This window comes from Fistularia commersonii, chromosome 32 (assembly GCF_037954325.1).
Source record: "Fistularia commersonii isolate RoL2024-O1a breed Wild chromosome 32, RoL_Fcom_v1.0, whole genome shotgun sequence".
NCBI lineage: Eukaryota > Metazoa > Chordata > Actinopteri > Syngnathiformes > Fistulariidae > Fistularia > Fistularia commersonii.
The window spans coordinates 3,008,922-3,031,503 of record NC_141315.1 but is presented as its reverse complement, the minus strand read 5'-3'; the positions used below and the strand labels follow the sequence as shown (position 1 = coordinate 3,031,503).

At 38.7% G+C, this 22,582-nt stretch overlaps 2 protein-coding genes across 3 annotated transcripts; both read right to left on the bottom strand.

The window, feature by feature from the left end:
- Window positions 1-1,117: 1,117 nt before the first annotated feature.
- LOC147215137 (gap junction gamma-1 protein-like) lies at window positions 1,118-14,623 on the bottom strand. 2 transcript variants are annotated; one of them, XM_086139997.1, is made up of 3 exons: window positions 14,567-14,623; window positions 12,719-12,780; window positions 1,118-5,800 (listed from the first exon to the last, which is right to left on the bottom strand). In XM_086139997.1, the coding sequence occupies exon 3, from the start codon at window positions 5,745-5,747 to the stop codon at window positions 4,389-4,391; it is 1,359 nt and encodes a 452-aa protein (XP_085996123.1). In that variant the 5' UTR covers window positions 5,748-5,800; window positions 12,719-12,780; window positions 14,567-14,623; the 3' UTR covers window positions 1,118-4,388. The 2 variants fall into 2 exon arrangements, with proteins under 2 accessions (XP_085996123.1, XP_085996122.1); XM_086139996.1 differs by lacking the exons at window positions 12,719-12,780; window positions 14,567-14,623 and adding an exon at window positions 10,635-10,809.
- A 1,971-nt stretch (window positions 14,624-16,594) lies between these two features.
- LOC147215136 (putative phosphatase phospho1) lies at window positions 16,595-21,100 on the bottom strand. The gene is made up of 2 exons (XM_086140023.1): window positions 20,972-21,100; window positions 16,595-19,297 (listed from the first exon to the last, which is right to left on the bottom strand). Exon 2 carries the CDS (start codon window positions 19,259-19,261, stop codon window positions 18,485-18,487), a length of 777 nt encoding a protein of 258 aa, XP_085996149.1. The 5' UTR covers window positions 19,262-19,297; window positions 20,972-21,100; the 3' UTR covers window positions 16,595-18,484.
- Between the last annotated feature and the right edge of the window lie 1,482 nt (window positions 21,101-22,582).

The window sequence follows — 22,582 nt, the reverse complement described above, 5'->3', positions numbered from 1 at the left end:
CTGTTGTATAAAAATATGAAGAACTTTCTTTCTTTTTAAGAACCTCTTTCTCTGTGTTTTGTTGAACGAGGTAACAATGTGCGCGGAAGCTAAAAAATGGTTTAGGTATTGGAAAATAGACGACCTGTTTTGCTATTTTTCAGGTTCAGATGAATTCGCAAGTTTGTAAAAGCGGCATTTCCCAATTAACGATTAAATGACCAGCTGCAAATCGAGAAACGTCACTTAGATTGACGGCTCTTTAAAAGTAGTGCGGACTACGAGGAATAACCTAGCCAAATAGCTTGCTAGCCAAACTGTATAGCCGTGATCATTTAGCATGAGCCAACACTGCTAAGTTGATACTCGACAACAATGAAGCTGTTAATCCAATTTGTATAGGTTGTTATGACTGTTTCCAGCAACCCGGGGATAACGAAGTGGTCACTTACGCCTTAATTCAACTCTTACTGAGTGTGCTGAAGAAAATATTCCCCAGAAAATGTCATGGAGGCAACCGCCGGTTTTTAAAAACACGGACGCAGAATGTGTCACATCCGGTAGATTGTTGCCTTTCGGTCCAGTTTCAAGGTTATTCTTTTCGAATATCGACGTTTGTATAATATCGTAAATGTCTTTCACGAAGAAAATTCGAAGTTCGTTGAAAATGGCACGGGGTGATAGCATATTTGATTATTAGGGCACAATTGAGTCAATGTTTGTGGTTTGTTTTTTTTTACATTTTTTAATCATCCGATTAAACGGGCGCAGATATTTGCTTTACAAAATATGATAAAGTATGTATTCAAATGTTAGTTGTATTAAATATCAGTGATGTGCTTGGCCAGACAGGACACCTTTCCAGTCGACAGGAATATTTTTTACATTTCATTATTAGAGCCGATTGGAATTTATACCGTACCTGCATTTTACGCACTTCATAGTGGCACCGTAAACGCAGCAGAAAGGTTTCACGACTGAACGACTGATAAAACATCTACTTAAATAATAATAATGATAATAATTACTAGAAAAATAATAATAATAATGCATTTTGTTACCAAATTTATCTTTTGGATATTGAATATATAATTTTTATATAAATAAAAGTTAAGACAAAGAATACGAGTACAAATCCTTTATTTATGGCCACTAAAAAAACACAAACATGCACTTATTTGTAAAATGTTTCCGCAAAATCCGTTAAGAAAAAGCACAATATAAAGGACACACTTTAATTCTATTTTCTCTTTATGAGTTGTAATCCATTCATCCATCATCGACCATTATCGGACAAAGGGTCGCAGGGGATGCTGGAGCCTGTCCCAGCTGCCATTGGGCAAGAGTCAGGGTACACCCTGGACTGGTCGCCAGTCAATTGCAGTGCCACATAAATAGACAAACAATGATTCATGCTCTCACTTCACATCCGGGCAATTTTCCAATTCACCTGCTGCATGTTTTTGAGAAGAAACTAGAGAACCAGAGGGAACCCGTGCAGTCACAGGGGAGAACATGCAAACTCCACAAAGATAGGTCCCCTTTCGGAATTGATCCAGACTGCTTCGTGCTGTGAGGAAGAAGTGCTAACAACTGCACCCCATGCTGCCCATGAGTTGTAATTTGTATTGTAAAATGTAACGCATTGTGTTTTATGTGGCAGGACTATATACAGAGAAAGCTATTAGCAAAGAAGAAGTGGGACACTGAGACGACTGAAGAGAACAGACAGTAGACAGGAGTACAGGGAGATACAACATACGGCAAAGATAGAGGTAGCAAAGGCAAAACAAAGGGCGTAGAATGATTTGTATCCTCAGTTGGACAGTAAGGAGGGAGAGAATGATCTATACAGCTTGGCGAAGCAGAGAGATAAAGATGGAAAGGATGTACAACGGGTCCGGGTGATTAAGGATAGATAGGGAAATGTATTGATAGATGCTCAAAGAGTGATGGGAAGATAAAAAAAGAGTACTTTGAAGAGCTGATGAGTGTGGAAAATGACAGAGAGGCAAGGGTAGGAGAGTGGACTATTGTAGACCACAAAGTAGCAGAGATTAGTAAAAGTGAAGTGAGGAAGGCATTGAAGAGGATGAAGAGTAGAAAGGCAGTGGGTCCTGATGATATACCTGTGGAGATGTGGAAGTGTCTAGGAGAGGGAGGGATAGAGTTTCTGACTATTATTCAACAGGACCTTAGACAGTGAGAAGATGCCTTAAGAATGGAGACGAAGTGTGATGGTAACCCATTTTTAAGAATAAAGGGGATGTGCAGAATTGCGGCAACTATAGAGGGATAAAGTTGATGAGCCATACAATGAAGTTATGGGAAAGAGGACTGGAAACTAGACTGAGAGCAGAAGTCAGCATTTGTGAACAGCAGTATGGTTTCATACGTAGAGAGAGTACAACAGATGCAATATTTGCTATGAGAATGCTAATAGAGAAGTACAGAGAAGGCCAGAGGAAGCGGCATTGTGTTTTTCTAGACCTAGAAAAAGCATATGACAGGGTGTCAAGAGAGGAACTCTGGTATTGTATGAGGAAGTCTGGAGTGGCAGAGACATATGTTAGACTGGTGCAGGACATGTATGCAAAATGTGAGACAGTTGTGCAGTGTGCTGTAGAGGTAACAGAGTTCAAGGTGGAGGTGGGACTCCATCAGGGATCAGCTCTGAGCCCCTTCTTGTTTGCAGTGGTGACGGACAAGCTGACAGATGAGGTCAGACAAGAATCTTCATGGACCATGATGTTTCCAGATGACATTGTGATCTGTAGTGAGATCAGGGAACAGGTTGAGGAAACACTAGAGAGGTGGAGGGATGCGCTGGAAAGAAGAGGAATGAAAGTTAGTCGCAGCAAGACAGAGTATATGTGTGTGAATGAGAGGAACCCGAGTTCCTCCCTGAGGCTACAGGGAGTGGATTTGAGGTACTTGGGGTCAACAGTCCAGAGCAACAGAAAGTGTGGAAAAGAGATAAAGAGACAGGTTCAAGCAGGTTAGAATGGGTGGAGAAAAGTGTCAGGGGTACTATGCGATAGAACACTATCACCCAGAAGGAAAGGAAAGGTATACAAGACAATGGTGAGACCAGCGATGCTGTATGGACTAGAAACAGTTACAATAGCGAAAAGACAGGAGGCAGAGCTGGAGCTCGCAGAGATGAAAATGTTGAGGTTCTCTTTGGGAGTGACCAGGATGGATAGGATCAAGAATGAGTCTTTCAGAGGAACAGCACATGTTAGATGTTTTGAAGAGGTCAGAAAGGCCAGACTGAGATGGTTCAGTCATGCACAGAGGGATGGTGAATATATTGGTATTGGAATTGGAGCTGCCAGGCAGGAGGTCTTGAGGAAGACCAGAAAAGATTTATGGACGTAGTGAGAGAGGATATGAAAGTGGTTCGTATGCGAGAGGAGGATACAGAGAATAAAGTTATATGGAGAAGGTTGATTCGCTGTAGCGACTTCTGAAGGGAAAAACAGAAAGGAGAAGAAGAAGAAGTTTACAGGTCAAACAAGTCAATTAGACATTGTCTCCTAGATTGGTGACAGTGGATGAACCCTCAAGGGGTGAAAACAGAAAAAAATTAGAAACAATAACATCCTGGATGCTTGACAATTAGCGTGTTGAATTGGCATTGAAACATTTTAAATACTGTCACATTTCAACAAAATATAAAGTAAGAAGACAGTTTCTCTTTCCAAAGGAAACACAGAGAATATTCAAGTACATGTATGTGAATCATAAATCTTTTGATGCTAATAGTCACTACAGTACAACTTCTCATTCTTCTCGTTTAATAATAATGACAGTATACGAAACAGGTTTACTACAATATTGCAGTATCAAAATGACACAGCTCATTTTGAACAAGGCACCCCGGGTAACAGCATGAATGACTTCATATGAAAAAGAGACATGGCACAAACACTTTTCATCAGAAAACTACAAAATCAATGGTCTTGATTCTGTATTCTATGACCTACCTCTGTTTTTAACAACAGCTAACAGTATCTTCACTGGTTTTGTTGTATGCTACTTGTAACATAAGTAGAAACTATCTTGCCATGCTTACCACTTTGAAGCTATTAAGCATAGTTTCTTTCAAATGTCAATAAGATCAGGTGTCACCTCTTATAGGTTTTTTGAAATGTAACACAAGAATGTCTAAAGTTATTTAAGATATAGAATTATGGCAATTTATATTCATTGCTAGTTCCTCTGGACAATGCTGTCTGCAAAACGAGGCAAGAAAGAATCCTAATGTCTATTTATGACTATTTTTCATGACCGTTTTCATCACTGGTCATCATTTCTAATTAACAAACTCCTTCTCTTACTAATTTAAACTGTGAACATACAAAACTAGACAGTGTGTTTTTGAAGAAGGTTAACTTAAGTCTACTTTAGATCCACTCAGAGCCCTTTATCTCTCCATATTTGACACTGCTACTAGTGCTGTTACTTGCTCTCTTGGCATCAGCTTTAGTTGAGGAGTGTTTGGTTGGTTGTCGATGTCTGTGTTCTCGTTGAGACTTGCTGTGGTTATAACTGCTGTGCTGCTGCATGTTGGTCTGATTCTCAGTCTCCAGCCTGTGAGTGTTGTAGATGTTCTTATGAACACCTCTGGAGATATCACTCATTCCCCCTCTGCACCGGTTATCGTCATTGTTGGTGTATTGCTGTTGTTCTTCTTGGGCAATATTCACGTGGTTCTGTTGACAGGCTATCTTGGAACTTGTGAGGTCAGTGATAGGTATTGGTTGGCTATGAGGCCCGGGCTTGATTGCAATGTTATAACCCGGTGGGTCTGATGGTGAATTCCAAGAACAAGGGTAGCTGCCATAATCCTCTCCACTCAGTCCTCCCTCATTGAGACTGCCCGGTCCTCTCGAGAGTCCATACAGCTCATCATCAGAGAACTTTACCTTACGGGAGCGTACAATCTCAAACATGGTACCTATGCCCAGATGGAGCATCTCCCAAATGTTCAGGGCCAGACAGAGCAAGGAGACTGTGTACATAATCAGAAGAAATATAGTTTTCTCAGTGGGACGTGAGACAAAACAGTCCACGCTGTGAGGGCAAGGTAGGGTTGAACACATGTAGGTAGCAGGCACTGCAAATCCATACAATGCATACTGGCCACATAGGAAAGCCACCTCCAGCACAGAGCGCACCAAAAGCTGAAGCACATAAATACGCATGAGACCATCCTCTCTAATGCGCTGGCGCCCATCATGGCGTATCTTCACCTTTTTGTGTCCATCCCGACTCTCTCCTTTAGTAGTTGCACAACCATCACTTTCCACTTCTACCACTTCATAGATCATTGGATCTTCGTCTTGGTCATCCTCAGCTTCTTCAATACCCCTGTGTTGCTTTCTGCCTGTCAGCCTAAGCTTCTTAGTTTTCTTCTGGGACAAACTTCTCACTCCAGCACTGTCTGACTGCTCCTCTCTCCGAGCTATTTTGTTAACAGCATAGCCAAGGTACATTAAGGAAGGTGTGGCTACTAAAATGATTTGGAACACCCAGAAGCGCACGTGTGAGAGAGGTGCAAAGGAGTCATAGCAAATATTCTCACAGCCTGGCTGGCCTGTGTTGCACACGAACTTGCTCTGTTCATCATAGTAGATGGATTCACCTCCAACAGCAGTCAGCACAATGCGGAAAACAATGAGGACTGTGAGCCAGATCTTTCCCACAAATGTGGAATGATTGTGGATTTCTTCCAGTAGGCGAGTCAGGAAACTCCAACTCATTGTAATAGTAGAAAAACACCACTGAGAGGCAAGATACACCTCTGGTTACTCCACTGGAAAGAGAGCAGACAAGATTCACCTGTGGTCAAGTTAATACATTATCAACAGTCTGGCTCATAATTCATGAAAACACATCTGGATAGACTCAGATAGGTCACTGTTCATGTTGGCAACACTAAGCAATCTTTTCCTCTGTGAGGCCTTATGGTAGTTGATGTCATAGAGGAAGATTTGGGCCTGCATCAATTTCTATCCACCCTCAGTGTTCAATTTGTTCAATTCTACCTGGTCTTAGGAATAAAAATCCTTCAGCACTGTCTCTTAGTTTCTCAGAAAAATGGCATGGGTTAGAAGTGACATGCAGGCTGTCAGATAGGGATGCCCTACAATGGGTGGTCCAGTGACGAGTGCAGCATGTAGGATGGATTATGTACCAATGTAGCAATTCATTAACACATGCTGGATGAAATCCTATCTACTTAATTGTATAACATAATTCTGCAGCTGTTTTTGTGAATTTAAACACATTATTAAATGTGGTCACTTGTGAGTGGTGATACATCATAATTAAAAATGTAGTCGTTTGACAAATGAGTCTTGGCAGGGTTTCATGCGTGCTCCTGACAAACTCGCCAGTCTTGAACTATGTTATTGATAAAACCTAAGGCTTCAAAGTTATATTCAATGAAAGTAGGAAACTAAAACCTAAAAACTGTTACCAAACATTTGCTACTGCTGCATAACAGAGAATACTTTTCATATTTCAGGAAAATGTTTTTGATAATCAGACAAAATAGTCCTGTAGTGCACAGGACATTTGGCGAATCACACTAACATTTTATTCCAAAACATTCCTATGGAATCCTATCTCACTGACATTAACCTAACATGCCTCTTCATGTCTGACTTCTAAAAGAAAACAGTTCCTCTCATTAAAAGGCATTCACCCAAACAAAACTGCACATCTGGACATGCTGTTAATGAAGTAATGAAAGCCTGAGGAGCCACTACCACCACCCAAACATACATTTCATGGATGGCTAAAAACTGAGAACAATTTTTCAAAGTACAGATTTCTATCTCATCAGAAAAGGGGATCAAACATAGCAGTACAGAAAACAGAACAGAACAGAAAACTGATTTTAACCTAATGTGCACATAGAAATAGTCAAGTCGCCAAACCTGTTGAATTTATGTTCCATTTTGCTCTACAAATCCACTTGGCACCCCTCTATTGTGTTTCCATTACTACTATCTTGAACGATTGTAAGCCTGTTATTTAAATAGGAACGGGTTAATGGACAGACTAACAATGACACAAAAATGCCCACTGGCACAAACGTATTTTAGTAAACCTACAACGGGCACCACAACTAAAACTGGGGAGGTCTGGGTGTAATTTTGAAATGGCAATACTGAAGGCCATAATGTGCAATGTGGTCTAGCAATACTGCATGGCTTTCATAGAGGCTGCATGGGTGACAATTCCTTGGCCTTCTATAAATGCTTGAAAAATGTGCTATGTAGGCCTAAACCAGACCTGGTCAGACCCAGATCCATTAGCTAATAGGACCAAATAGGACCAATTCCCACATACAAAGAAGAAATAAAGCGCCTTTACAAGATAACATGAATCAATTTCTATTGTGGCTCAAAAAAGCATTTATTTTTTTCCTCTCTTAAACTGGTGTTAGCATATAACGTAAAAAATGTTCAAAAGCCTCATAGCTCTGTCCCCATTTGACACGTGTCAAGGTTATTTGCTTAACTAATTAAAAATTTAGTCAAAGCTATCAGATATCAAAATGCAATAACTGCATGGCCAAAGTAACTCAAGGTTCCATATTAATTGTCAAAGGCTGTTGAATGCACTTTCCCCAGATGTGTCCCAGCCACAGACCAACAGCCTCCAGTTTCTTGCAGAGCCAATAAAGAGATACTTGAGTGTAATTTAAAACAACACCCCAGCCTTGTACAAGCCTATCTCCAAAAAGGTTTCAAGCTGTGAATTCAAACTTTTATGATTTCCTTCAAAACAGTTCGAGTGATGTTTCAACAAACTTCTGTCTTTCAGAATGGAATGATCAGACAGTATCAGGTTGTAACGTTAGCTGTGAAATGTTTGCTGGCATCGCAGTGGCTTTCTGTCTCATTATGGGTGCATTTCCCCATTTTTTGATACAACACAGTATGAAATTGACAATTAACAGGGAGAGAAAGAGAAAAAAACAAAGTACTATGAGGTCATTTTGTTAAACTAACCAATGAATACTAATTAGAAATTGTGGTATACAGAGGGCAATTTAATTGGCCACAGGACTGAAGCCAAATAAAAATGGAAAAAAGAAAAGTTCAAGCACATCACATAGTACATTCTACCTTTCTTAGCTCTGTATCACGTTCCAAGCCAAGAGAGTACTCTGGGTTTACATTAGGAACAAGATATAAAGATGTCAAACTCCAAGCTGAACCAAATAACTTGAGCTAAAAACAAATGTCTGACATTAAGGGAATTCATTTTAGAAACTGCCCATTATTGAATATCAATTGAATGAAAACTGCATTTCTATATAATGTGTAATCTCGTGTCTCAGCTAAGTATTGAACTGGTAGATCCAATGAAAATTTGTGAACACTTTCCAATTATATGCTGACTGGTGAATAAGAAGAACTGCACTATTTTAATTGACCCCAAAACACTAACATCTGTTTTCCTGCCAGCTTGTTACAGAATGTCTACTGAGAAATATCAGTGTACAAGTATATCAGTATTAGAAGAAAGAAGAAACGGAAAAAACTGCTAGCATTACTGACTGTTCCTTATTCATTTACACAAGGCTCATCGGATTAATACAATCATTTGATCAATCGCTGGCCTAATCACATTTCCAATTCTTTCTATTCTTGTTTCCCAGCCTTGTTATCAATTCAAATCATATTACAATAGCATGGTAAGGTGCTAATTCTTTGATAAACAGACTTCAAATAAACGGCATCTTTATTTCACAGCTGTTATCAGCAGTGACCGATGCTGCTGCTCAACATAAAGGCATGTTCCTGCTTTGACCCTGCAGGGGGGGCTGACTTTTAAAATGACACTCCTCACTTGAAAATGGTCAATTACTGATAACAGTAAACATTATTTATCTTATGATGAAAAAAGAAGATTGAGTTAAAAGTTGTTTCCTATTATTTCATCTAATTGTCATGATACAGATGAAGGTGAATTGAATTCTGTGGCATAATTAGCTTATTCAAAAAGCAGAATCTTCTTCTTCTTCTTCTTCTTCTTCTTTCGGCTTTTTCCGTCAGGGGTCGCCACAGCGAGTCAACTTTCTCCATCTAACCCTATTCTCTGTATCTTCCTCTCTCACACCAACTACCTTCATATCCTCTCTCACTACGTCCATAAATCTTCTCTTTGGTCTTCCTCGTGACCTCTTGCCTGGCAGCTCCAATTCCAGCATCTGTCTACCAATATATTCACTATCCCTTCTCTGTACATGACCGAACCATCTCAGTCTGGCTTCTCTGACCTTCTCTCCAAAACATCGAACATGTGCCGTCCCTCTGATAGACTCATTCCTGATCCTATCCATCCTGGTCACTCCTAAAAGCAGAATACGCGCCCCAAATTATGTCTCTATCTAATGGTTACATTACAGTCACTATATACATATAACAATCGGTACTGGATTGGAACTTCAGACTTGTTGCACGTCACTACTTTACAGAGAATGAAAATGCTCCATGCATTATCCACACTGTGACAATGAAGGTGATTGTGAGCATACGCATATGTTGCGGTTTAAATAAACAAATAAATATGTGGAGGGAGAGTTTCAAGAATTTCGATGTCATGATGTTTTATGATGATCTTAATTTAAAAATGACAATACTTCTTACTTACCTTCATTCTTATCTATTACTATAATTATTTACAGTATTATGAACAACTATTAATTGCAACAGTTGTATGAAATTATTTATTTTATATATTTCTTAGAATGAGGTCACAAACTTTTTTCCCTTATTTTCGCAGCCAGAATTCAGGGATATTCTAAACCCCATGTACCTGTGAAATATAAAACATAAAACAATTTGTATTCCTCATCATCATCACCTCTTAACAGGATTAAATTGAATCTAAATTGGCATTCATGCAAGGAAAAACTGATAACTGGCAAATGTTCCACTCATACTCAAAAACGACTCAGAAATACAAACAATATAGGCCTAGAGTATATATACCTATCGCATTTGAGCTGAAATCACCTGCCGGGGATACAACTGCAATATTACTGACAGTTATACTGCTCGTCCAACATCTTCCGTTTTGTAAAATTGAAGATTGACTGATATTTAGATCTGTTTGCTGTTCGGTGATACTCATTGGGTTGCGATCTGGAAAAAATACATGTGACGTCTCCAAAAAGATACAACAACAAAAAAGAAATAAAAAAAAAGGACGGTAACTGAGAGAAGGTATAGCACGAGTTACCTTCAAGAAAATTAAGACAAATTAGGTTAATTATTTGCTAGAAAGGTTTGACGGCTGTTTCTAGGCACTTTTTTTTTTACTTTCAAACGTTTTGATATATGTTTTTACTTTCATTGAGAATTAATAATTGATATTAATTTGCGTACTTTTGCGTACAAAATGGCATTCAAATACTGTATTTATTTATTGATAAACGGCACTAGCTAACCTTGAGCTAAAGCCAACGTGTAATTTGTAACTTGGAACACTCTTCACATGAGCATCATGAATTATCTTTTGAATTTCAACACAATCTTTCTGCCGCACAACTTTAGTTTTTGTACTTAAAAAGTATGTGAACTGTGTTTGCAATTATTTTGAAAGGAAGAAAAGAGCTGCGTCCTTACCTTTTATTGCCAAATTTAGTCTCGTTCAGGCGGCTTGTGTGAGACCTAAATTCCCTTTTCACAAAACTGTGGAAAAACAGCAGTTCCTGCTCTGCATAGATTACAAAATGTATCTCTTCCTTGTTATTTGTTAAAGGCGAGCGAGACTCTACTTGAAAAAGTGACAGTAAAACTGCCGCAGTCTGATGATGGTGGCTTGATGGAGAGCAGATGAAGACAGACGAGCTACTGAGAGTCCGGAGGCTTGTTGTGTGTGTGTGTGTGTGTGTGTGTGTGTGTGTGTGTGTGTGTGTGTGTGTATGTTAGTGAGTGTGTGTGTGTGTGTGTGTGTATACATATATGTGTGTGTGTGTGTATGTTAGTGAGTGTGTGTGTGTGTGTGTGTGTATACATATATGTGTGTGTGTGTGTATGTTAGTGAGTGTGTGTGTGTGTGTGTGTGTGTGTGTGCGTGTGTGTGTGTGTGTGCGTGTGTGTGTGTGTATATGTGTGTATGTGAGTGAGTGTGTTTGTGTGTTGTTTGTGTGTGTGTACATATATGTGTGTGTGTGTATATGTGAGTGAGTGTGTTTGTGTGTGTGTGCGTGTGAGGGAGAGAGAGAGAGATAGGTTGTTTTTTCCTTCTTTGCAGTTCTTTTTAAGAGAATAAGAAAGAACCTTGTAACTGTCGAGGTTTTGTTGCGTTGCCTTTTATTTCCTGCAAAGGAGTTGTATTTGTGCCATTAAAACAACCCCTTTAAATTTTCAAGGAGATGTTTCATTACATTTTCTACTTGTCCTCACTTGGTTCACAGTTATTGTTTCGGTCAAAAGAAAATTATAACCTTGAGATAGCGGGAACACTGAAGACTTTCAGCGCCATTGCTGACTGTATGCAAAAAAAGAAACTTACCAAAACAACAAAAAAAAACATCTCCACCAATATGCTTTTGCACAGGTAATGTCTCTCTGTGTGCCTCAATTTAATTGACAGGCTTTTTCCTCACCATTGTTTGTATCTAAAAATGGACTTGCAGGAGATTAAATAGAGACAACTAATCACTTCATGGTGGCTTTATGCACTTCTGCATATGCGTTAACAATGCTTCTACGCTTTTATGCTTTTATCCTAATTCAACAACAGTGCACCCAGAACCTGTATCATCAAAAATTTCTGCTACACCTTTTGTTTATTGAATTACGGGTAAAGTTTATCACAAAGTTCACAATTTCCTCAGATCTCTAATTGCGTAAATAGTTGTCAAAGCTGTTAAGGAGTCACTGCATTATGAAAGGATTTGAATATATAGTTGTATTTACACAAAGTCTGAGGCTGAAACTGTCAAACAGTTTTTCCATTGACTGCCTGTCAAGGGTACGTCACGACATTTCAACAACCATTTGTATCATTACAGTGTAGTACACTGTAAAACCTCTTACGTATCTTACTCATCTTGAGAGTCTTTTCACTTTTAGGTATTGGAATAAATGATCCAAATTACTTTTAGAAATTGCAGGATTCAGGAAACGTATCCCAATTAAAGTTTAGGCTCAGGCCAACTTGGACTACCTTCTTCTGTCCTCAACTTTTGCTGAGATAATTTGCAGCTGGGTAAATGCAGAATTAAAGGTATATTATAGCAAAAAGTTAGAGTTTGCATGCTTGATTTCTCTGTTAAATGATTAACCAATTGGTCTGTAAAGCCAAAGAAAATCAATTCCCTGTCACAATAAGGCAAATACGGACGTTTTCCTTATATGCCTTATTTTTGACGAGTTAGAATCAAGAACTTTTCAACTTCAGACCTCGATTTTCTGAATATTTGGCATCTGATTTAGTTCTTAACAATTAACTGATTAATAGTAATCATCAAGTTTCTTTACAATGTTATTGATTATCAAACACTAGTCTTCATACTGACAAGGGATTAAGCAGACAATGTGCTGGTCACAAAGAAGCAAGATTATTGTTTGTATCATGTAATAGCTTCAAGGACATGACTCTGCAATTCAGACATCCCTGTAAAGAACTATAGTGTTATAGCTCACATTTTTTTCAAGCACATTAGTAAAATATTTGCTTAGACAGCTCACAAGTTACTCACCTTTCCATCTCCATTTGTTGCAATCTGACTTATTTTAGTGAAGGCTGGACCTTTGCCTCACACTGTATCAGCAAAGGAATCAAACACAGACGAGGGGAAACACTTACAATCCTAATCAGTCTGAAAGCATTTTGGCATAGGAAGTCAATACCCTAATTCAGATTGACCTCGTACAAGACTGAAGTCCCTTAACGTAGTTATCTTTCACCTCAGCAAAAGTAATTGAATGGTGAAAAGTCAATAAGGTTATCCATACAGGCAATCATCAGATAGCTTTGGCAATTTAAACAACTCCAACATTCTTCTGTTTCTGAGGAGGCTTATCAGCTGCTTCATAAATATCGACAGGAAATGACTAACAGGAGGTAGTATCAGGGATATGTTTCAAATCTTGTCATACAATTTGTCATCATTTTACACAGACTGATGTTAAATGAGTTTCCTATCCATTCACTTACCACTGGAGGTCATTGCAAATTGTTCTGGGCACACAAGTTATCGTTTGACTATTTAGCCATAATAGATACAGCATGTACCCTTGGCCGCAATATCAGCCAGCTTTATTTAAACTGAAGGATCAATTTTGATGGAGGAGTTTGACCTGGGAGTTGTATTTTCTCCTGTTCTAATGGAAATGCTTTCCATTGAGCAATGGCTACATCACACTGGGAAAGTAAAGGGGGGATGATACATAAATAACTGAGGGCTACAAGTCTTTTGTACAGTCAGCTTCTTGGACTCATTAGAATTTTGGACTGACAACAGAGACTATAGTGGAAGACATCAACAGTGACATGGGATCAGGACAAGGGCAATATGACTGGATACATCAGAATGACACAATTAGCTGGCAAAAATGCTGCAGAGTTGTCAAGGAAAGGTCGATCTGACAGGCTGTGTTTTCACCCGGGACAGACAACAGATCACGGTTAGGATTTCAGGGTAAAAGAGAAAGGAGTTAAATAAAACTAAATGCAGCTGTAGATAAGAAAAGTTGAATTGGCTAAGTACTTCTGGCTGACTTCAGCAGCATTTCATACTCTTACGAAGTGACATGGTACTCTCAAACACCATATCATCTCTGTCACCATAGCCCTGAGCCTTGCTGTCATATTTGGAGAGTTTTTCAAATGAATTTTCATCACTGTCTGCATTAAGAAAGGTCTTGTTCCATTCATTAGCATAGTACAACAAAATGACTTCTTCACTTGATAGTCTGCAGAACAGCAAAGAAATTGTTGTTACCAAAAACTGCAGTGTCCAACAATGAATACTACTCAGACCCGGCGCCATCCCTTGGTCAAGGCAGAATTACAAAATATTAACATCTGTGTGCACATGTGCACACACACGTGTGTGAATGTCATGCAAATGACTGAACTCTGTGCAAATTTTATATGCAATTTCTACCCATGTACCATGCAATTGTATGGGGCTAATAATGTTAATGCTGTGCTTATATCTTCATTGAATGTGGGTATGTTAAATAGCCAATTAAATACAATTAAATACTTAGATGTACGCTATAAGAGCCAGTGAGCGGGAAATGCAATTTGGTTTCAACCATAGAAACAATCATAAATGTGTGAAAATATCTACTACATATTTGATGCATTATTATATATCTCTATCTTTGAAGCGGTTATTGGTAAAGTTGACTGTTCAGTCTTCAGCTTCTAGCTGCATCTTCTAAAGTAGTCATACATCTGCCCCCAAGGTACAAACAGCTGCATCCAGTTATCTTAACTATGGAGACTGCATGTTTATTCACGTCAACTAAGATGTCCTCTCATGTCATCGCGACTTATTGTAACTGTCTGCATTCCTCCTCTCTCCTGCATTACTGACCTTACACATTTATGTCTGTGCTGTCATCCTCTCCCATCTATTCCCATTCTTGTGTTCCCATTTTGTCTTTTGGTTTCAGAAGTCATCCAAGCTGAGTTGGACAATGCTTCTCAGTCTTCCTGCCTCTGCAGATAAACCAACCTGCCACCTTATCTGAGAACACCAGTCGAGTCATTTGAAGGGCTGCTTGTCCTTGGCCCCACCTAATCATGTCCCCATGATCCTCTGGCAACTCACATGGAAACTTGAGGTCCACTTAAACCAGTGATCACATTCAGTGAATTTGTTTAGCTTTACAAAGTTGCAAGACACAAGCCTTTCTTTACAAACTGCCTCTGGAGAGCTTTTGTTTCGATGAAGCGATCCTTAAATTTCAATAAATATATATGAGACTAGCCTTTTCCCATGACAGTTTCAATATGATGATTTGAAGTTCATTCTTGACCTTGTAAACACCAGCTGACACAGCAGACTTGGTTCAAACTAAAGTTCCATTAATGGATATTTTAAATTTAGTTTGTTATACCCCCCTGATATTGGCGGGACTGTAAATCCTATCAAATCGGCATAATTGTACTTGTTATTTATCTTGCTTTTTCAGATGTGTTGTGACTTGGAATGTGTTGGAGTTGTCAAAAGGAAAATCAAGATCTGAACAAATTTGGTAAACAACATGGAGACCATGATGGACAAACTAATAAGAACAAGATTATACTGATAAGTAAGAAATTATATTACGTGTAGAATTAAAACACAACAGAAACAAATTTATCAGATAATGGCTTTATATTCCTGTGACAGTGACTCATCACACACAGTATATGATTTCTGATTAAAAATACACATTAAATTCACTACAGTTCAATATACAGCAAAGGAGAGAAATTAAAAATGAAGAATATATGTCAACCAACAGCATTTTATTTGTGTGTGAAGACAAAATGCCATTTTAAAGTTTCATCACAATCACTTTGATTTGTTGATCTGAAACCATTTCAAATCCCTGAATTAATGCAGGAAGCAGTGCTGCACATTTCAAGTGTTATCCTTGTTTGAACGTTTATCTCTTTCTTCTTTAGGTTCCTATCAAGTATGTAGAATTATTGCACAAAACTCCATGAATTCTGTAAGGTGTACATATGGCTAAAGCAAACAAAACACATCCTTGTTAAACTGTAGTAATTCTAGTACCTCATGGAGTAAAGCTTACTGACCTTTAGTCTCCTTATCACAAAGCATAATGGCTTATAATTTGATCCAAAGAGAATTTGCTTAGTCAAACCCCTGCTCTGTTGATCACAAATTGTAAATGTCCCTAAACACATACTGCGTGCCATATTTGCATGTTAATATTTTCTTTTCTATTCTCCCTGAGAAAATAAAACACTGGTTAAAAAAAAGACCTTTCCTACATCTTTGTAGCCCAAATTTAAAGCTAATAATTCCTCAGTCTAAAAACTTTGATGGATTTCCTTCTTTTCGTCATCATGGATGTTTTTTCAATGTCTACTGAATTGACTGATCAAAACCAAAACAGATTTTTCTTCATGAATGAACCCAAAAAACCCATGTCTAGCCTGAAGTTACCAGTTAGCAGCAGTCTATTCATATTTTGTTATACGGTCGATGATGAGGACGAAAAGGAGATTAGTTATGGCTTGCAAACTGAATGAGACGTAATTTCCTGAATTTTGAAATAATGCTATTTACAACTAAATAGTCTTGATGAATTCACATGCTCCTTCATTCTATATGTATTGTTATCATTCTGTAGTTTCTGTCATGACTATATTGAGGAAGTATGACGTTAAATGATAAGGTACCCTGTAAACCCAAGACCCAAACTCATAAAATAAGAGTAAAACTTCTTATAAATTAAACATTTGAGTACTTACTCGCTTAAATGTGTGACATAACATTAATCACGGCCCGAATTTTTGATTTGATCAACTTATACCTATCTGCAAATGAAGTAATTATAGCTTTACTGGTTAAGTAAACCAACCTTGTCTGAGAACGTATGACAGCGGGAGGGAACAGTAACTGAAACTGAATGGCCTGCCGTGACAAGTTATCTACAACACTTATCGAGCAGTCTTCTATTGTTACTTTTGGGAAATGTAACTCTGAAACTTTCGAAATGTATGAGCTCATCATACAGTAGTTTCTGGGACAACCACTTGTTTATCTTTTATAAGCTATTCAAGCTTGTTTGGGTTTAGAATGAAATATGAAAAAGCTGACACAAAATATCAAATGGATAACTTGCAATAAGCATATTATCTTTCCAATGATGTTTGAGTTACGGGGTGAGCTGTTAAGCAAAAGTACCCCAAAGTATAGAGCGCTTGCTGGTGTAGTTTACATTTGTGTACGCAAACCTAGATTAGGTATCAGTAATGAGTGGAGTGAGTGCCCTGGTAAGGTGAGCAAGCCTCTGTCACGTTATCCATGTTTACACCTCCCTTGTTCCAGTCTGGCATAACATGTGGCGATTTGTTCTAGACAGCACCAAACACCTAATTCCAAAGAATATGATCCTACTTAAAGAAATTCATTTGAGAACCAAGAAGAAATGCATGATTGTGGTCCAGTCTAACTCTCTTTGAGAAACTGAGCTTGATATAATATCAAAAGACGATTTTCTCGTTAAACCTGAAAAATCGCATTCCTTTTGTCTGACAGTGATCCGGATTATTAAAAACCTTCTCGATGGTATCACCTACACTGGCCTTGAATATGATGTTTTTGAAATAACATTGAAAATCCAGGCGAATATTACTTTAGGAAATACTGTAGATTGTCAACAAAGAGACTTGACAAACTCTCACAACACATCTGACTGAAAAACCTAGATATTCTAAAATGAAAAGTCGAGTGCACCAATTGCAAAGCAGTGGATGAAGTTCACACCACAGAACACAATACACAGCTATCCAAAGTGCTTTTGATCTGACGTGAGAAGCAGAATGCAGACGCAATGAATACCTTCATTGTTGATACCAGTAATGTTGACATTTGCGCTTCGTAATTTATATTCCAGTCCAAGTATTCAAGTGCAGGAGTCTGCATACTTTTTACCCCCACAACCTCAGATTAAATTGCAGATAAGCTAATAGTCCCTAAAGTTTAAACTGAAGTACTTTGTTTATCCTGTGACACATGCTGTGACACAATTATGGCTAAAACCAGCTATATTAAAAAATATTTTTAATTGATTTTGATTACTGGAAATCATCTCATGCTCCAGTGCAAAAAAAAAAAAAAACTTGATTACAATAAGTTTAGGTTTCAAAGGATTTTTTCTTTTTTATGAAGGCAAAATTGACACTCTTCACTAGTGGTGAGACAAGGTGGCCTCTGTCCAGACTGTTAGATGAGCTTAGCATTAAGCAAAAAAATTAGGGAAAAGGGTAAGCTTTATCAGTCATTCTAATACTGTGTATTATAATATTTTGTATTTCCAAAAAACAGAATGATACAACAATGGCTACACTGGTTTACTGGTAACTTAGTAAGCAAAAAGCATTTTAGCATATGGCCAATTAGAAAGCATGGTCTCTTCCCTTTTTTGGACGGGTAACAAAACATATAGCAATTAGGGTGTTTTGGAGTGATAGTAGGTAGATTGTTACTCTCGGGACAGAACTTCCCAAACTATTTGCCCGTGCTTCCAATTTTTTATGCTAAACAAAGACACCCTGTCACATATTTAGCATGCAAATATTGGAAGGCTCTCCATAATATTCAACAAGACAATGAATAAAGAAATTCCAAACAATGCATTTGGATCAAATCAATCTTTTCAAGTTGTACCAGTTTGGCCAGTGGGGAACGTCATGCATATTCTGCTGCTCACAAGGGCTAGGGCCGGTGCACCTATTTTCCGTACTTTTCCTCTCGTCTTCCACACATAGCTCATCTTTCCGCTGTTATTTTCTTCAGGTAGTCCACCACATCCTCCCCGCTGGCCCAAGGGACAATGCTTGCTTTAAACGTGGCTTTCTGGGACTGCTGCAGCTCTACTAGGAGCCTGTGCATTGGGAAGTCCCTCCTTGAGAAGGCTGTGTCTCGTGGTCCCAGAGCCAGAGACGGGCAAACATCATTGGCCCCATCGCCGATGTAAAACACCCTCTGGAAAGGGACGCCGCTGCACTCCTTTTGCCGGCTGGCCAGATAATCTTGTAGAATCACCTTCTTGCACATGTTGTCAGGACAACAAGAGCATGAATGGGAGTGGAATGGAAGTAGTACAAGCCTGCCAGTTGGGTCAAAACTAGCTGGGTTTGTGAAAATCTTCCTGAAGAGGTGATGCACCCCAGCATGCTGAAGCCAGGTCTCTATGAAGTACATGTTGGCATCAGAGACCACAATTAGCTCAAACTCCTGCTGGTGGCTTTGCAGGTACTGGAGGAGATTAAGGAGACCAGGTGTGGGTGGGATCCTTTCCACCTCCGAATGGATAGAGTGCTTAGACACACCCTGTTCAGACATGTAAGCCAGCACCCGCTGCATGTGCTCATTGTAGTGCCCCTCCCGGTAGCTGTTTTTAAGCCAATCGGGAAGCCGCTGTCCAGGCAGAGCACGCAACACGGCGTCATCGCTGCTTTCGTTGATGATGGTTTCATCAAAGTCAAACACAACCAAAAAACGTTTCTGCTGTGATGCGTTGCTGGGGTTTGATGGGGCAGTCATCTTTAGCGAGTGGCGAAGTTAGCAAAGGGATTATTTCTGGAGAAAAAAAGGTGTAAAGAACAGTACAGAAGGTCAGTAAGCAATTGTTATGTCATTGTCACAAACACCAGATCATGAGAAGCACACTGCCATCTAAATGCATCTCAATTCTAAAAATAAAGCTAAATGCAGGGCAGTTTAACATTGCTGGGCTTAATTAATCTGCAATACTGAACAAAACAGACCTGAGGAAACATCAAAATAGACAAAAACCCTAATTAGGGCGTTGTGGGGAGAAACATATGTTGGTATGAATACAGGAGAAGAGTAGAGCTGAAAGTAAACAAAGGGCCGCACACGGCACTAAATGTTCCTTCCTCTTGCTGAGAAGGAAAGATAATCTTAGAAGAATGTTTGAAGAAGGGTGTAAGCCAGTCATGTTTAGCACATACTGTATCTCTCCTTCCATCACTGCATTCCTTACTCGCTTTACGTTAGAGGGAAATCTCTGAGAGACATTTATCTATACGAACTGATTGCATAGCTGATATCTTGGTAACACATGACACCCACTGTAGCAGCCATGTTGTAACTTGAGTTCGCTGGTAGATCACAGCAAATGTTAACCATAAGCAAATAACTAAGTGTGGAATTGAATTTATTCAACAAGTACAAATAGGATCTAGGTTAGGTATTTACTATTTTAAATGCTTTGGTTTGGTTTGGTTTGTTCATTTCAAACTGAACATCAGACATGCTCTTGAGAACTTATGTATTCTTTCTTTGGTACCCTAAGAAATCCAAGTTCATACTGCGCAATCAGTAAATTAAATAAATATGCAAATTCAACAATAGTTCTGAGTACCGCTATGTCAGATCCAACATCGCCAATTGTCCAAATCTGTTTATAACATTTGATAAGTGATTTCTTAATGCAAAATGCAATAATAAAGGAAACAGGCTGAAGAAGAAAAGAAGACACTGCCAGAAAACTATTTATACAAGAACTATGTTTTAAAAAAGCAGCTGTGGTTAAAATAAACCTATGCAGCACCGATACGGTCAAAATGAAAGGTCAGGCAGGGCATGAGCTAGAGAACTTTCATAATCTGTATGTGCAAGTTGTACTCCTCCTCACATACCAGCGAGAAAGAGGCCACTCAAGGGTTGACGCTCACTATTCATACACATATAGAGCTGGGTGCCAAATAACTGAATAGACAGACTGTCTCATAAATCATACTCCAGTACTTGAACTTCTTTCAAAATTGTGATATAATGTTGTTGTTTTTTTTTTTTTTTTTTTTTTTTTTATGATAAGGAGAGCAGGTTGAGCAAGATAGTCGACTTCCCTTCTTGGGCCCAGAGGAATGCCATGTCTTTTTCTTTTGCATTTTTTTTTTTTTTATTCACAATGTCAAGAGGCAAGTAACATCCGAGCAGCTCACTGGTCAGAAAGCTATATGTCCGCTCAGCAGTATGAGCCGTCGCGCTGTGTGCACGTATTCCTTCACAGCGGCGAAATTATTAATAGCTGCATATTTCCGCTGTAAGCCATCTAATTTTAACCCGGGAGCGCTTTTCCTGCGGGAGAGGTGACCGCTCAAGTCATTATCCACGGATCCGTCTCCTGTCATTAAGGCTGACCGGCCGGCGGGACGCCCCGCACGGCGAAACGTGAGGGAATTCAAAATGATGTGAGGGATAAAGAATATGAACAAACAGGCCTACCGGTGTCAATCATCCAAAAGATTCCAGCAACCGCATCCCAGTGACGCGACGAGACGTTTTAAAGGGGACTCCCACCGCAGCGCAGAGGGTATTCCCATTTACAGCCAGTGCGTCACGTCTGACCGCCGCACTGGCGCACTTCCGTCGCAGCATTTCAAATTAAATGTCTCAGACCTCGATTACAACAAGTCTCATCCCTAAACTAGTCAAAGTTTACCAAGGCTATGTCCGAGAAAAAAAAAAGAAAAATTTACTATTATAGTATAGATGAGCAGGTATCTAAAATTAGAAAAGTTCCACATTTCATTTTGTTTCATGGTGTCTGTACTTTAGACCTTCACGCACGACATTGCTGAGTAAATCTCTATGCCAGAGCCTTTTAGCGGTTCCAGATTAGTGCCACATTATTCTGGCGCAAACATCACCTAACAAACATCTCGTCTGTTATGTTGAATTTTTGTGGCCATTATAGAGGGGGTTATTGCACTCTTCCTGTTTTCAAAATGAAAGTATCAACCTTTAGTGCAATCTGTAATACAGCCCTTTACAAAATCTGATTATTGCTTCACTTTATACTTCCTAAATGAAAAATTGAACATGATTAGTATAGCTCAGGGAATGAGGTGTAAACAAAACCTTTTAATTATCAAGTTAAGAAACAAGAAAGAGAATTGTGTCTTTGTCTGCAACTTGAATTCATGTGTTTAACACTGGGCGTAGAGTCCAGCTGAGGTGATAACATCCTCATTTTATGACAATCTGATCATAAACCATTGACTAATATGAGGCTGATTTTTATATGGCAAGATACCCGTCTATTTCAAAATATTTCAGTGTCTTACGAGCAGTTGTAAAAGGTAAAACATAGTGTTTACAACCTTGCTGTTACGGCTTTATTAATATTATTTTCCATACTTCGGTTTAATTCACATCTCATCTGGTACGGTCCATTGATATTCAAATCTGTACATAAAAATTCATCATCTCTCAGTGTTTATGGTCCCTGTATTTCTATTTATGATCACCGGGAGACCCCTGCTGGTATCCTGCTACACACTGTAAATCTATAAATTGCCTTTGACAGTTTATCAACAGCATAAAAAGAGCATTTTTCTTTGACCGTCAGTGCCTTCAATCTTTCAGTAATTGTGATATCTGGGATTAAATTTCTTGTTTTTGCTTCACATGGTATTTATTTTGCAATTAAAAAGCACGGATTATTCTTTACTGTGAGGCAATGTCTCCGTCTGTATCTGTATCTCAGAATTAGCTGGGAAGTCATCATCAAATGACCAAAACATTTTTTATAATGTCACCACAACTTTATTTTATTTCTTTTTTCATCTATCAAAAAGAAAAACATGATATATATTTTTTTTTCATAGATGGCCTGCTTTTTTTTTAAAGGCTTCAAACTTTACAACTTATTATCTATAATCTTTTCAGCAACTGACTTTTATGGTCCAATTTTCCCGTTTTACACAGAAGAAACAGGTAGAAACTTTATAAACTAGAATGACTTGTTTTCCTTTTTAAAATAAAACTTGAGGTGCCACTACAAGGAGCTGAAATGAAAATTTTCTGCTTCATGGAATGAATGACATCGCATCA

Bases quoted from the DNA above. Each gene is read 5' to 3' on its own strand.
- LOC147215137 (XM_086139997.1), bottom strand. From the start codon at position 5,747: ATGAGTTGGAGTTTCCTGACTCGCCTACTGGAAGAAATCCACAATCAT.
- LOC147215136 (XM_086140023.1), bottom strand. From the start codon at position 19,261: ATGACTGCCCCATCAAACCCCAGCAACGCATCACAGCAGAAACGTTTT.